General features: G+C 43.3%; 1 protein-coding gene across 1 annotated transcript in view; it reads right to left on the bottom strand.

Moving 5' to 3' along the window:
- LOC144486341 (homeodomain-interacting protein kinase 3-like) overlaps positions 1–12,241 on the bottom strand; it is a gene marked incomplete at its 3' end in the record, with an annotated part of 193,684 nt that overhangs the window by 109,090 nt on the left and 72,353 nt on the right. The window contains exon 3 of the mRNA XM_078204365.1: positions 10,323–11,418. Coding sequence (XP_078060491.1) covers positions 10,323–11,418 — 1,096 coding nt within the window. The remainder of the gene's footprint in view (positions 1–10,322; positions 11,419–12,241) is intronic.

The following is a 12,241-nucleotide window of genomic DNA, read 5'->3' as shown; positions in this document are numbered from 1 at the left end:
TCAGGCAAACAAGTCAGATTATTAACACTCTGGGCGGGATTTAACGGCCTCGCTCGTCCCGAAAACGTAAAATCCTGCCCGAGGTCAGTCAACAGACCTTTCCATGGTCCGCCCCTCGCCTGCTCCCATTCCCTTGGCGGGTGGGGAGGTAAAATTCCAGCCTCACTCTTTGTTATTTTTTCCACGCAGAGGGTTGCAAATTTTTGGCATTCTTCATCCGAGAAGGTTGTGGATTCTCAGTTGTCGAGTGTATTCGAAACTGAAATGGACAGATTCTTGGACACCAAGGGGACGACGGGATATAGGGACAGCACACAAGAGTTGAGGTAGAAGATTACCCTCGTGTTTAACTCATGAGGAATAGCGGAGTAGACCTGGTGGGCCAAATGGCCTACTTCCACTTCTATTATGTTCCTCTATTAGAAGGGGTGGCCAAAAAGTTGGTAAAGTTCATGAGTTTTAATTAAAGTCTTGAAGAATAAGAATGAATTAGAAAGGCAGGCATTATTCAATTAAAAAGCACAGACCAAGTACAAATCAATCGTGCATTATTTCACAATTTATTTCCCTTATAGCTTCAGGCACATTAATATCTGATAAGACATTACACAGGTTTGGAAATAATAGGTAATGACTGTACACTCGAGCAGAAAGAAAGGTGGTAAGGGGAACACGGAAATAATGGGAACAGCACTAGGCCATTTAGCCCCTCAGGCCTGCTGTACCATTCAATTAGATCCTGGCTGATCTGTAAGTGTAAATAAGGTTAAGTGCAGCCTGCATGTCATTAGAATTACAATCGCTCGGCTAACTAATTCAAACCCTGGTTTAATCTTTTTAATATGTAATTAAGAAACCAAGGTTAAGAGGCAAGTGCTGGATGGAACCAAGGTTAAAAAACAATAGAAAGCAACAGCAGTCAGGAAGTGATGATTAAGCTAAGCTTTGGATTTTAGCATAAATGGGAAAAGTGGGAAGGGTGAGGGGCACCACAGAGGAATTTATGGAGAAAATTAGCTATAATAGGAGGCAACGTATTAATTTCAACATTGAGAACTTGGAATCATAGCAATTAGAGAACAGGATGGGGGCCACTGAACTATTCTCAACCCAATTTCTCATTTTCTTTAATATGCTTCCTCTCAAACGCATAGCCAGTTCTTCTTAAATTCTAAAAATAATCTCAGACTGAATTAACACAAATGATACAACTTTCCACGTTGCAATAATCCTGTGTGTGGATGGAACACAATCTCCTAACCTCCTATATTGCACATCTGTTAATCATCCTAAACTTGTGTCTCTGCATTAGCAATTCACAAACCAATAGATCTAGCCCGTCACCATTTCCCATCCCAAAACCTTTCATAATTCTGTAAGCCTCCATTGTATCTCCCTTAATCCTCTCATTTCCATTTTTTAAGCCTTTCTTGGTTCAGTTAGAGGGAACCTGCACTTGAACCATTCAATGAAAATACAAGTTGTTGTTAGAAAGTGGGAAGGGCGGCACGGTAGCACAGTGGTTAGCACTGCTGCTTCACAGCTCCAGGGTCCCGGGTTCGATTCCCGGCTCGGGTCACTGTCTGTGTGGAGTTTGCACATTCTCCTCGTGTCTGCGTGGGTTTCCTCCGGGTGCTCCGGTTTCCTCCCACAGTCCAAAGATGTGCGGGTTAGGTTGATTGGCCAGGTTAAAAATTGCCCCTTAGAGTCCTGAGATGCGTAGGTTAGCGGGATTAGCGGGTAAATATGTGGGGGTAGGGCCTGGGTGGGATTGTGGTCGGTACAGACTCGATGGGCCGAATGGCCTCCTTCTGCACTGCAGGGTTTCTATGATTTCTATTCTATGAAAGGAGTATCTGGCATGACATACTTGGAGAAATACAAGAAAGGTTGGGGTAGAGAAAGGTTAGAGGGATTGGCTAGGGTTTCAGATACTTCCCAGATACAGAAGCAGCATAGAGGATGAGAGTAACAAAATCAGTCGGCACAGAAAGAGACCATTCAGCCCATCGAGTTCATGCCAACTCTCAGCAGAGCAAATGAATCAGTCATATTCCCCCACTCTATCCCTGTAGCCATGCCAGTTTATTTCCCGCCACATGCTCATCCAAATTCCTTTTGAAATGAAAAGTCCACGGTTCTACCACCCTCATATGCAGCAAGTTTCAGATCATTACATATGACTGAGGGAAACATTCTTCCTCGCACCTCCCCTGCATCTCTGGCTCAAAACCCTAAATCTGGGTCCCCTAGTCCTTCTACCATGAGCTAATGGGAATAGGTTTTCTTCATCTACTTTATTCAAACCTGTCATAATCTTCTACACCTCTATCTAATCTTTGCTCCAAGAACAAACTTTGCTTCTCCAACCTAACTTCCCACTCCCCCATCCATGGTGCCACTCGAGTAAATCTCCTTCCTCTGTGTCCAAGAACTCTTGCATCCTCCCTAAATTGTAGTTATCAGAACCAGACACTGTATTCCAGTTTTGGTCTCACCATAAGGGCTCTGGGATGTATGGACAGCAACTCAATGCTGAACTAAAGGTTTTCACCAATAGTTGAGAAAAGTGAAAAGAAGCTGCATTTATATAATGCCTTTCACACACTCAGCCATTTTACACATAGCAAAATTCCACAAACAGCTATCAAATAAATTATATCATCTGTGTTTAATTATGTTGTTTCAGGATTAAATATTAATCAAGACACCCTTTTGTGTTCCTTTGAAATATGAGCTGGGTAGGTGGGGCCTCAGTGTAACCTTTTATCTGAAAAACAGTGCCCCTTCCTCCAGTGGGAAAGGAAGAGAGGAGAGAGGAAAGGGGGAAGACGGATAAGATGGGCAGAAAGAGTGGAAGGGATAAGGGGGAGAAACAAAGAAGGCAGAGAGGAGCAAGGAATAAAGGCAGAAGGAAAAAAGGGAGGAGAATAAAGCAAGGGTGAAATAACAGCACAGGGAACAGAAAGAATGCAGAGAGGGAACGAGGCAGAAGGGGAAAGAGAAGGAAAGCAGAGGAAGAAGTGGGAGGAGGGTTGAAGCGAAAAGAAATAAGCAAGAGGAAAAAGACAGGAGAATGTAGAGAGTAAAGGGGAGGGACAAAATGAGGAGAGAGACAAATAAGATTTTTGCACAATCTAATACTATCAGTGGATATTTTGCTTATTACATTAATGGTTCTAAAGTCTGATGGGAATTTTCAAATTGAACTGCTCTGTGCAATTCTGTGCACAAGCTGCTAGCTTGGATTTTATTGCAGTGACATGATTGCTCACAGACTTGGAATGAAAACCCTGGAGTGGCTTATATTTCAGGGAACATTGCAGTAAAACATTCTGTAACCACATGTTGTTTATTTACTAGGTAACATTAAAAATCCTTTAAGAAAACTTTCGCTTAGACATCAGGTAGAAACGATTTTTGATTTGATTTATTATTGTTACATGTATTAACATGCAGTGAAAAGTATTGTTTCTTGCGTGCTATACAAAGCATACCGTTCATGGAGAAGGAAACGAGGGAGTGCAGAATGTAGTGCTATAGTCATAGCTAGGGTGTAGCGAATGATCAACTTAATGCAAGTTAAGTCCATTCAAAAGTCTGACAGCAGCAGGGAAGAAGCAGTTCTTGAGTCATTTGGTACGTGACCTCAGACCTTTGAATCTTTTTCCCGAAGGAAGAAGATGGAAGAGAGAATGTCCGGGGTGCATGGGGTCCTTAATTATGCTGGCTGCTTTGCCGAGGCAGCGGGAAGTATAGACAGATGGATGGGAGGCTGGTTTGCGTGATGGACTGGGCAACATTTACAACCTTTTGTAGCTCCTTGCAGTCTTGGGCAGAGCAGGAGCCATACCAAGCTGTGATACAACCAGAAAGAATGCTTTCTATGGTGCATCTGTAAAACCTGCAATATCTGTTGGACTTTAACCTGGTGTTGTGAGACTTCTTACTGTGCATCTGTAAAAGTTAGAGAGTCGTAGCTGATATGCCAAATGCTCTGGTGGGATTCACAAGAGCACGAGGGAGGTTTCTCAATTAGCATATAAAACTAAATTCTGTTATTCCTGGAAATTACTTTCCATGATGTGAGGCTATTCTATATGAGTAAAAACACGGTGTTCTTCTGCACACGTATAATTGCTCAACGCATTTCTACGCAGTCCACTAAATGACACAAGTCAGGCACACAGTCACATAGGAAGCGGTGAGGTGGTGGAGGGACACTGGGCGCAAAGCAGACAGAAGCCAGGGGATCTAAATCATCCCATAACATCTAGGGTGGAGAAGTAAAGAAAAATGCTCCTTTCAACTCTTCCCCAGCCAGAAGTATGTATGATGTCAGAAACATATCACCACATACTGTACAAGCCCAATGTGGTAGCAGATCGTTACTGGAAGGTTTAAAGATCCAGTGACCCCCCTAAGACCCAATATTACGAACGGTGGCTTTTGAAATTAAAAATCTATTCAACTCTAGAATCTTGTACGTCAGCTTGGAATGCCCTTTGGAATTTGTAAGAAAGTCAGGAAAGATTGTCAATTGAAGTAAAGCTAGTTGCAGAATCCTGGAAATCATGGAAATGGTTTTCCCTGTGAGGTTATCCTGTGCCTATCCGACTAGTTTTTCTGACAATTATTGATCAAAAACCACAACTTTACAGCTAATACTGTATCCTTAAAAACTGGCCAATTCCCAAAAATATGTTTTAACATATATACTGTAGAAGTTTTAAAATGACTGTTTGAAAGCAATTGTGGATAAGGATCCCTCAATAGAGGTATCAGAAAGCTGCCCCCTGTTGCTAAATCTGCTTTCAACTGATTAGCTAGCTGCTGGGCCAGTACAAGCCGTTGCAAACATGTCACACACTTAATGTGATTGCATTGAACCATTAGTAATATTAGTAATATTCAGCTTTTGTTCTGAAGTAGTTGTCTGTCACCCACTCACTTTAATGCTACAAGCAGAATTCAGCATCACCTATCGGTTACAGTCACTGCAACAAACCCCAATAGGTCAATCCACTGTGATACATTAACAATGATGTGGAGATGCCGGCGTTGGACTGGGGTAAACACAGTAAGAAGTTTAACAACACCAGGTTAAAGTCCAACAGGTTTATTTGATAGCAAAAGCCACACAAGCTTTCGGAGCTGCAAGCCCCTTCTTCAGGTGAGTGGAAGAAGGGGCTTGCAGCTCCGAAAGCTTGTGTGGCTTTTGCTACCAAATAAACCTGTTGGACTTTAACCTGGTGTTGTTAAACTTCTTACAATACATTAACAAGCCAAACATCAAAGGAAGATCTTGGGTTCAATGTATCTCACTCAGAGACAGAGAGACAGGGGGTGTAATCATAATTGCTCCGAATGTTCCTGAGTTTGGGAGAAAAAAAACAAAGGTCCCTGTTCTGAATGACTGATGAAGCCAGCACTCCATTCTGAAAATGCACATGTGTGCTCAACCAAGTGGAAACAGGTCATTTGTGGTTTTGATGGTAGTCAGAAGTGGTTCAGGGGGAAGACTGAAATGAGAATATGTTGCATCTCCACCTGTACAGATCTATGGTCCAACGCATTGCACTTATAAAGGCAGAAACTAGTGTAAGGCATTTGCATAAGATGACAGAAGCTTTTGAAAATCTGGAGGTTGGAAAAAGAAACATTGCAGCATGCTGCAGAAAGATTTGAAAATCGAGTGTCAACAATAACCTACGTTAAGATATTTCCCCAATAGAAACTTGAACTTAAAGCCATCACTTGACCCTCTCTCCCCCTGCTTAGTCAGCCTGTTTAGAACACATTATGTAGAATACACAGCATTGGTTCAATTTATAACTACTGAACAATTAAACTTCAAGAGCTAATTTTCCGACACTGAAAAGGTTAGGCAAATATGGATTATACTTCCTGCACAATTGGCTGTGGCACTCTCATGACACTTATAAAAACTGGAAAATGCTGATCTATAAAGGCTGATACACAAGTTGACAAATATCAGCAGTTATTCAAAACAGCTACAAAGCTGGTCCTGCTCTCTCATCCGAAGTGCAGTACAGGGTGCTAGCATTTCCCTTTTCAGTTTTGTCAACGCTGTGGTTGGTGCTCATCTCCACCTGGCTGGCCACATAGTGAAAGTTGGGTTAACACTCACCCCCACAAAACAACAGCCTTTGCTCACCTGCTCCAGTGGTTAACCTTCTGCCAATTATTGATCTTCGACAAACAACTGAAAAATTAGGGAGGTTCCAAGGACCTGAGTTTTGAAGGATGCAAAGGTGGCAGAGGCTGGGGGGAATTAAGGGGTTCCCACTTTCAGCTTGCCATGCAGGTAGTAAAGGCAGCTGCAGGCTCATAGAGTCATAGAGGTTTACAGCATGGAAACAGGCCCTTCGGCCCAACTTGTCCATGCCGCCCATTTTTTTTAAAAACCCCCAAGCTCATCCCAATTGCCCGCATTTGGCCCATATCCCTCTAAACCCATCGTACCCATGTAACTGTCTAAATGCTTTTTAAAAGACAAAATTGTACCCGCCTCTACTATCTCTGGCAGCTTGTTCCAGACACTCACCACTCTCTGTGTGAAAAAATTGCCCCTCTGAACACTTTTGTATCTCTCCCCTCTCATCTTAAACCTATGCCCTCTAGTTTTAGACTCCCCTACCTTTGGGTGGCGATACCCCAGAAAATCAAATAAGCTGTGGATGTTATCAAATTTCACCTCTGAATAATGGCCACTAAGTGCAGTTACTCGAGGGTGAGCAATACCAGTGCGATGCAACCAGCAATAATCGATGTTTTCAAGAACGGAGGGATGAAAATGCACAGAAAATGAAAAGCACATAGGTCTTGAATTTGTGCCTGCACAAGTTGGATATTGCCTGCAGGTTGAAACACAGGGCAAAGTTTTTGAGGAAACATAACTGTCCTGTCTCAAATCTGTTTACAGCTTTGTCATGGCGCAGTGTTGCACGTCCCTTCACAATCACATTGGACAGATAACAGTGGATTGGACCCATTGTTGGGGCAAAAATCTTTTGTGCTTTTATTTCTCTTACATTCAAACCATCAGCCATGCTCATCTTTCTCGAAGACATTTTTAAGGAAAGGGAAGATGGATTTTTGATTGCTACACAAAACAGTACAACTGATAGCTGGAAAAGAGAAAACACAAACTAGAGGTTACCTGTGCAACCATATGAATAGCTTTGAACTACCTTAACCAATAAGTTGTTTATGTGCAGTCAATGTGGCTCTTGGTTTACGAGCAGGTTTGACTGAACGGTAATGAAGGACAGCTTGTGGTGGGGTTCATCATAATAGGGCAGATTCTGCAGCACTGAAGGGCAAAAGTATCCATCTCCTTAGATTTCTTCAAGTTCTGTGGCAAATCCTTACGGAACTTGGGTTTCCCTGAAACATGCCCATGAACCAGGAACAACTCAGTTGCTTTTGAGCTTATGTTTCTCAGGTCATCAGTTTGAATTTTGTGTGCCTTGACATTTAGAGAGGTCTGCTCCATTGTTGGTGAATAAATCCTAAATCCTAATACCCTGATCTGTCAGCTCCAGCAGCTCAAGATGTATGCAAATTTAAGAGAACATTGAATTAAACTTCCAGTGTGGTACTCACTCCAGACTCCATGATGCCCTCAGTGGCCTACAAAGGAAACAACTTGAACACTCTTGAGATGAGACACTTGTTATAAGCCTCAAAAAGAACATTTGCTTTCATAAAACGGAAATACAAGCTGTTATCATTCTGCTTCTACCTCCTCCTTGGGCTGTGAACTGCAATGCCAATTATAAACTACTTGATTGTGCGGAAGCAAATACCATTTATTTGTCAACACAGGGTGGATAAACTGGCTTCAGTGGATAGAGAGGCATGTTGTATTATTGTTAGGTCATGTAAAAGCACAACAACTTCACTGCATGAGTCACTTGACACCTACATAATCTCTGTCTCATCTTCAAAAGGAAGATTAATGCAGGCAGCAATCAATATAGCACAGCTGCATATTTGGGACCGGGCCTTGTGCAATATTTAAACTCTCTGATTCATCTCGTGCAGATTGAAATGCACGTGGAATAAGCTGAACAAAGATAGCCAGATCACTCCCCAGCTAAATGTGACATTGCATAACAAGCACATTGTTAGAAAACGTGCAGTTTATCTGATAGCACACAGGAGTTTCCCAACCTTTCCTGCATCATCTTTGTTATTTGCTTACCAAGCTCTTCAGGCACTGAATGGAAATTAGAGCGATTGTGAGTGACACTATGTAATAAAACCATACGTTCCCCTGATAGACATCACCCTAAAAGGAGTTCAGGTACTGCACTCTGAGATCAGTCAGATGAGAAGTTAAACTGAAGCTATGTCTCCTCTCTCAAGTCTTGAAGAAGAAAGACTTGGCAAAGTGTTTCGGGACATCCTGAGGTAGTGCAAGTCCTTTTTTACTTTGAGCGCTCCAGTGGACAGTGCAGCAAACAGTATCACCGAAACTTTGATTATTTTCTGTAATCCAGGTAGGGAGGCAAAGCCACTTCAATTTTTGACAAAACAATTTCAAGGAAACTCCTTACTACTAGCAAAACATTTCCTAAGTGCATTGGGTATTGTCAAATCTTCTATTCTATTCTCACTGTTTCCAGTGAGTTGTGAGCAGTGTATCAAGGACCCAGAAGGAAACATACAGACTTATGAATGACTTGCTCATGCCTCTCAGACACATCTCAGAATGCTTCATGTGCAATAAATGCTTTGACTGGTGTAGGCAAACGTGGTTCCAGTTGACACACAGGAAGATCCCAAAAATACCAAATGGAGTGGCTGACCCATTTCACTTGATTTATTTGGGTACCTACATGGCTCACTAAGGATAAACAAAATCTAGTGTCTATCAGAATCTCTCCTTTAAACGCTCCTGCAACCAAAAACCCTTCTCAGTTCCCCATATCCATGTACATTTAATAACATTGCAAAGAATAGACAATCTTGAAGTCTCACTTAGAATCAAAGCAGCACCACACACAGACACACACACACAGACACACACACGCACACACACACTCTGATGGATGGACAGATTGGATAAAATCCTCAGTTCTTTAAATATAGCCGTCTGACATTGAGAGGTTAGCTGGCACAGGTGACAAGTGTTGTGTAACTGTTTTCCAGGAATTATTTTTTAAAATTTCTACATCAGTGCCAAGAACACCACAGTGCTGCAAAGGTATCGTCAACTTCTGGGAATCTATCCATACAGCAGAAGCCTGCTACTTCATCCCACTGACAGCGCACCAGGAAGCACTGGCACACCAAACACTAAACCATCACTTCACCGTTTCCACCCCCCCCCCCCCCCCAACCCCACTGCCCCACTCCAACGCATCACCTCACCACATCCCCCCGTCCCCTCATAATAAAAAAATTCCCTCCTTAATTTTAATCTCAGTGAAACAGAGGGAAATGTGCAACAGATCCATTTGTGCTATGCCTTTTCTGCTGCATTTTTGTGCCAAATTTGTCCTGGGTAACAGCAGACAGAAAAAAAAACACAATTTAGAAGTTCACATGTGGTGCTTGCTCCAAAGCACAAGTGGATGGCTCTGCTTGTTGATGTAGCGCTGCCATTCCATTCCCAAAATCGCCAGCCTGACAGCAGTGGGGAGCGGCGCATCAATCCTCCCCCACCTCCCCAAAGAGTACAATAGCTGGCAACTCGAGTTGGTGGGTTCAATTTTCACCACCGTCTGCACTCCCCATCCCTCCCTAACCCAAAGGCCTGAATGCCAGGGCAACCTGCTACCCTGCTTGAAATCAGCTAATTTAACGCAACCCTGGGCCTTCTGGTCTGTACCATGTCATGTGCAGTCTTTCTCAATAGAACTACTTCAGGGGGAACACTTCAGTTTCAAATTCACCCACTGTACAGGGAGAAAGAAAGAATCCAAGGATCAGAAATCCCCTAGCTGCTGTTGTGAAATTCAAACTTTGCATTTGTGAAAATGGGGGAAAATGTATTGCTTCCAAATCAATTACTGCAGCAGTGAGAGAGAAAAAAAAGTGCGACCCTAATCAAACTAGAAAAGCACTACAAGCTCAGTATAAACTTCACTCAAAATCCTCTCCAAATGCAACACGACATTCAGCCATCCCATTCCCTGCTTATCTCTTGGAAATCATATAGTGGTTATAAAACTAAATCTGAAAGCTTTCAAACTCTTTTAATGTGCTTGGTTCACCAAGGAAGAAAAATCATTCTACGCACATGTCCTCCTGGGGCTCCGTCAGCTACAGCTCCAGACACACTCACTCACCTGTAGTACCTCGACTGCAAATATGTCGAACACACGGCTTTGGACACGTGGCTGGCTGATCCGAAGTCGATTACTTTCACCCTGTAAGGCTGCCGGATGGGATCAACCAGCATGATATTCTCCGGTTTGAGGTCCGCGTGGATTAAACCAAGGCTCTTCAGTTTATTCAGTGCAGTGGCCACTTGCTGTAGGATTGGCCTGATCACCTTTAGGGGCAATGGACTAAACTTGTTCTGCTTTAGAAAGTCATATAAGTTCTGTTCCAACATCTCAAACACTAAACACGTATGATTCCGATGCTGAAAACACTCGTAGGCACGCACAAAGTTAAACTCATCCGCGTTTTCATTGCTCAGTCTTGCCAAGATACTGACTTCAATTTGCCCCTGCCGTGCATAAGAGGGGTGGTTTTTTAAAATCTTTATCGCCACTATCTCATTTGTCCCCCGCTTCCAACATTTCACAACCTGGCCAAAGGTCCCGCGTCCGAGAAAGTCGAGGACCTCGTAGGTGTTCTTCATCGAACACAGCACCTCGTGCTGCATCAGATGGTAATCGCCATCACCACTCGCACTGTTCTGCTTTGAGGCAGTGGTCATCACAGTGACCGGATTCCCCACACCCGTCTGCAACATTGCCGGCATTATAGACAGTTCATCCACAATCTGCATGGCGCTACCTCGGTTGTCCAGTTCCTCACTCTTTCTCTTCAATCCGCATCTCTGGTAGCTCTCCAGCGAGGTTAGACTGCTGCCCGGTCTCTCGCCCTGGGGTGCCACCACCAGAGGTTGCTGCGGCGCCTGCGCTGCTGTGACCCTGGCGGCACAAGATGGGTTCAATGCAATGGCACTCGCTGCCAGCAAAATGTTCTGTCCACGAGGTCTCCCAACGGAGTTCTTCAGCTGAAATGAAGAGTTGACCACGTGAGACGGGTGGGCAACTCCGAGGTTTCGTCCGTTCACGTAAGTCCGTGGACAAGTTCTCTCATGGTATGCACAACTACTTGGCTCGACTTTCAGTTTCTTCACACTACAAAAGGCACTTGTCTGTGTTTGATAAATGTGTGGTGGGCAGACCAAAACTTGTGAGGCCATACCTGCGTGGGCAAAGAAAGAAAAAGATTAATGAACATCCAGAGGGTGTAAACTGTACCCGTTCACACACAACAATCTCACAGTGGGGCTCTGCCCTGTACCACGTAGCAATCCCCACTCAAATCCCAGCCAGATAGTGAAGGCTTTCAAGTTTCTAGGGACCTTAGTTGGGCAAGTACCAGTGAATAATTACTGAAACAATGCCACACAAAAAGGCAGAGAGATGGTCTAAATTAGCTCCTTGGGATAGAATGTGCCAATCAATCATAGGAATTACGGGCATTCCCAGCAGCAACTAATCCTCCTCCTCAGCTGCAACTGGATTTTTAGTGACAAGTAGCCGGCTTGAAGAGGAAGGAAGGAAGAATGGATATTTCAGCCAGGTACTTCACGTCCAGTTAAACTACTCACTGAAACTTTGCAAATTTACATCACTGGCCCAGTACTGTAGAGATCAAATCCAAACAGTGACGTAGAATCCATAAAAAAACTATCCAAGGCTGGCCATCAGGCTATTAACACTGGCTCAAACTGCTGTTCCTTTACAGCCGGGAGTGAGATGAACCAGGTCCCATTTGAATCATGAAACGCCTTCAACTGCTTGAACTCTCATTGGGTACTGACCTTCCAATGCATGGAGTAACTTGCAAAGAAATATAAAAATGTAAATAAGATAAGCATTACCATACAGCATACAATTGGTGCTATCTTAAAGTGCAATACATAATGAACAAGTATGTAACAATTTAACTCATCTGTGAGTCAGCTATTGAGGAGTTTTCAGATTGTATAACTCAGCAATTTATAAGTTATCCTGCACACAAC

This window comes from Mustelus asterias, unplaced genomic scaffold, assembly GCF_964213995.1.
Source record: "Mustelus asterias unplaced genomic scaffold, sMusAst1.hap1.1 HAP1_SCAFFOLD_312, whole genome shotgun sequence".
Taxonomy (NCBI): Eukaryota; Metazoa; Chordata; class Chondrichthyes; order Carcharhiniformes; family Triakidae; genus Mustelus; species Mustelus asterias.
This window is presented reverse-complemented; position numbering and strand designations above follow the sequence as displayed.